Consider the following 1,895-nt stretch of genomic DNA (forward strand, 5'->3'; position numbering starts at 1 on the left):
CAGTATAAATTTTGGCCAAAATTTGTGAAGAAAAATGACTAATTTGCAAACTTTTAGGACAGAAACAAAGAAAAATGCGTTTTTTCATGATATTTTCAGTCTTTTTTTATTTATAGCACAAAAAATAAAAAACCCAGTATTGATCAAATACCATCAAAAGAAAGCTCTATTTGTGTGAAAAAAAGGACACAATTTTTGTATGGGTACTGTGTTGCATGACTGAGTAATTCTCAGTCAAAGTGTGAGAGCGCTGAAAGCTGAAAATCAGTCTGGGCAGGAAGGGGGTGAAAGTGCACTGTAGGCAAGTGGTTAAACAAAGTGAAGCCCCTAAAACATAATACTATCATAAGAATACACATATTAATTTGAGAAAAAAAAAAGGCTTTTAGTGGATGTTAAATTTAAATATTAAAGAATGTTCTCAATTATAGGAAAATGGCTCCCAAGGTGTTATAAATTACATATTAAAAGACCTTTAATGAGACTTTCAGCTTTGTGTTCTTACAACACAGCAAACCGTCCTGAGGGAATGCCAACATCTTATATAAGAATAAATCATTCGCTGGTAAAAATGTCTACATGTAAACCTGAGTGTACTGTGCAGGCACACCGTACATGTCTTCTAATGATTAATTCCTCAGATCCTTAATTTTATTACTGTATTATAGTGAGCAATTTAAACAAAGAAAAAAATGAATAATATTAGGAATAAGACAGAGATTTCCTCTTTCACTCTTGTGGGTCTATCAGACCATCCACTGACCATGAATGGACTTTTTGCCTTCTTCCTTCTGATCTATCTGATGACTCTTATCACAAACCTTCTTATTTTTTTCTTGGTCCTCACTGACTACAATCTGCACAACCCAATGTATTTTTTTCTTGCCAACTTGGCAATCCTGGACATGTCCTATTCATCAGTGACCGCACCAAGGATGCTCTTTGATTTGGTCACAAAAAGCCGATCAATATCCATTCCTGCCTGTAAAGCCCAAGTCTTTTTCTATCTCTCCTTTGCTGGCTCAGAACTTTTCTTGCTCTCGGCTATGTCCTACGACCGCTACATTGCCATCTGCCACCCCCTACATTACAAACTAATTATGTCTTGGAGAGTCTGTATTCAGATGGCCTCTCTGGTCTGGGTTGTAGGATGTTCTATCTCTTTAGTTCATATTTTATTTTTGCTCAGGTTGTCCTTCTGTAGGACAGCTTCCATCCACAACTTCTTTTGTGACCTTCCACATTTGTTTCAAATTACATGCACTGACCCCTTCATAAACATAATGGCCGTATTCGTAGCAGGTGCTGGTGCTGCATTCGGAGCCCTTATTCTGACCTTTATTCCCTATCTCTATATTTTCAGTACCATCTTTAGTATCCGTAGCAATACTGGAAAGATAAAAGCATTCTCCACCTGCACCTCACACCTCACCGTGGTCTTTATCTTTTATGGCTCTTTAAGTTTTATTTACTTGGTTCCCACTTCCAGTAAAATGGTCAATTTAGAAAAACTGTTTACAGTCATATCTGCCCTCATTAACCCATTGCTGAATCCTCTGATCTACAGCCTGAGGAACAAGGACCTTATGGAGGCACTTATGAGGTCTTATTATCACTTAAGTTTAGCGAAGGCATCACACTGAAAACATCATTGTGGACTTTGTTATTTTTTATTTTTTTTTTATTTCTGGGCCATTTTCAGTTGACTAAAAACTTCAGTAATGTAATTTATAAAAGGTATAGATGTCAGGGGCTCATAGCTTTACTTACTCTCAGGACCAGAATCAGCATAAAGTGGCTTAGGCAGAATTAGACAAAATGCACCTTCACCTGTTTAGACAAAAATCCTTACATCGGCCCTGCTTACCCTTGCATGACCAGGGGGCATTGTAACC

General features: G+C 37.4%; 1 protein-coding gene across 1 annotated transcript; it reads left to right on the forward strand.

Annotated features, from left to right (window-relative positions):
- Positions 1-692: 692 nt before the first annotated feature.
- LOC309561702 (olfactory receptor 2A12-like) lies at positions 693-1,643 on the forward strand (the record flags this gene model as incomplete). The annotated part of the gene is made up of 1 exon (XM_082265688.1): positions 693-1,643. One exon carries the CDS (start codon positions 693-695, stop codon positions 1,641-1,643), a length of 951 nt encoding a protein of 316 aa, XP_082121814.1.
- Positions 1,644-1,895: the final 252 nt, after the last annotated feature.

Source organism: Pelophylax lessonae, assembly GCF_965119305.1.
Source record: "Pelophylax lessonae genome assembly, chromosome: 8".
Classification (NCBI taxonomy): Eukaryota; Metazoa; Chordata; class Amphibia; order Anura; family Ranidae; genus Pelophylax; species Pelophylax lessonae.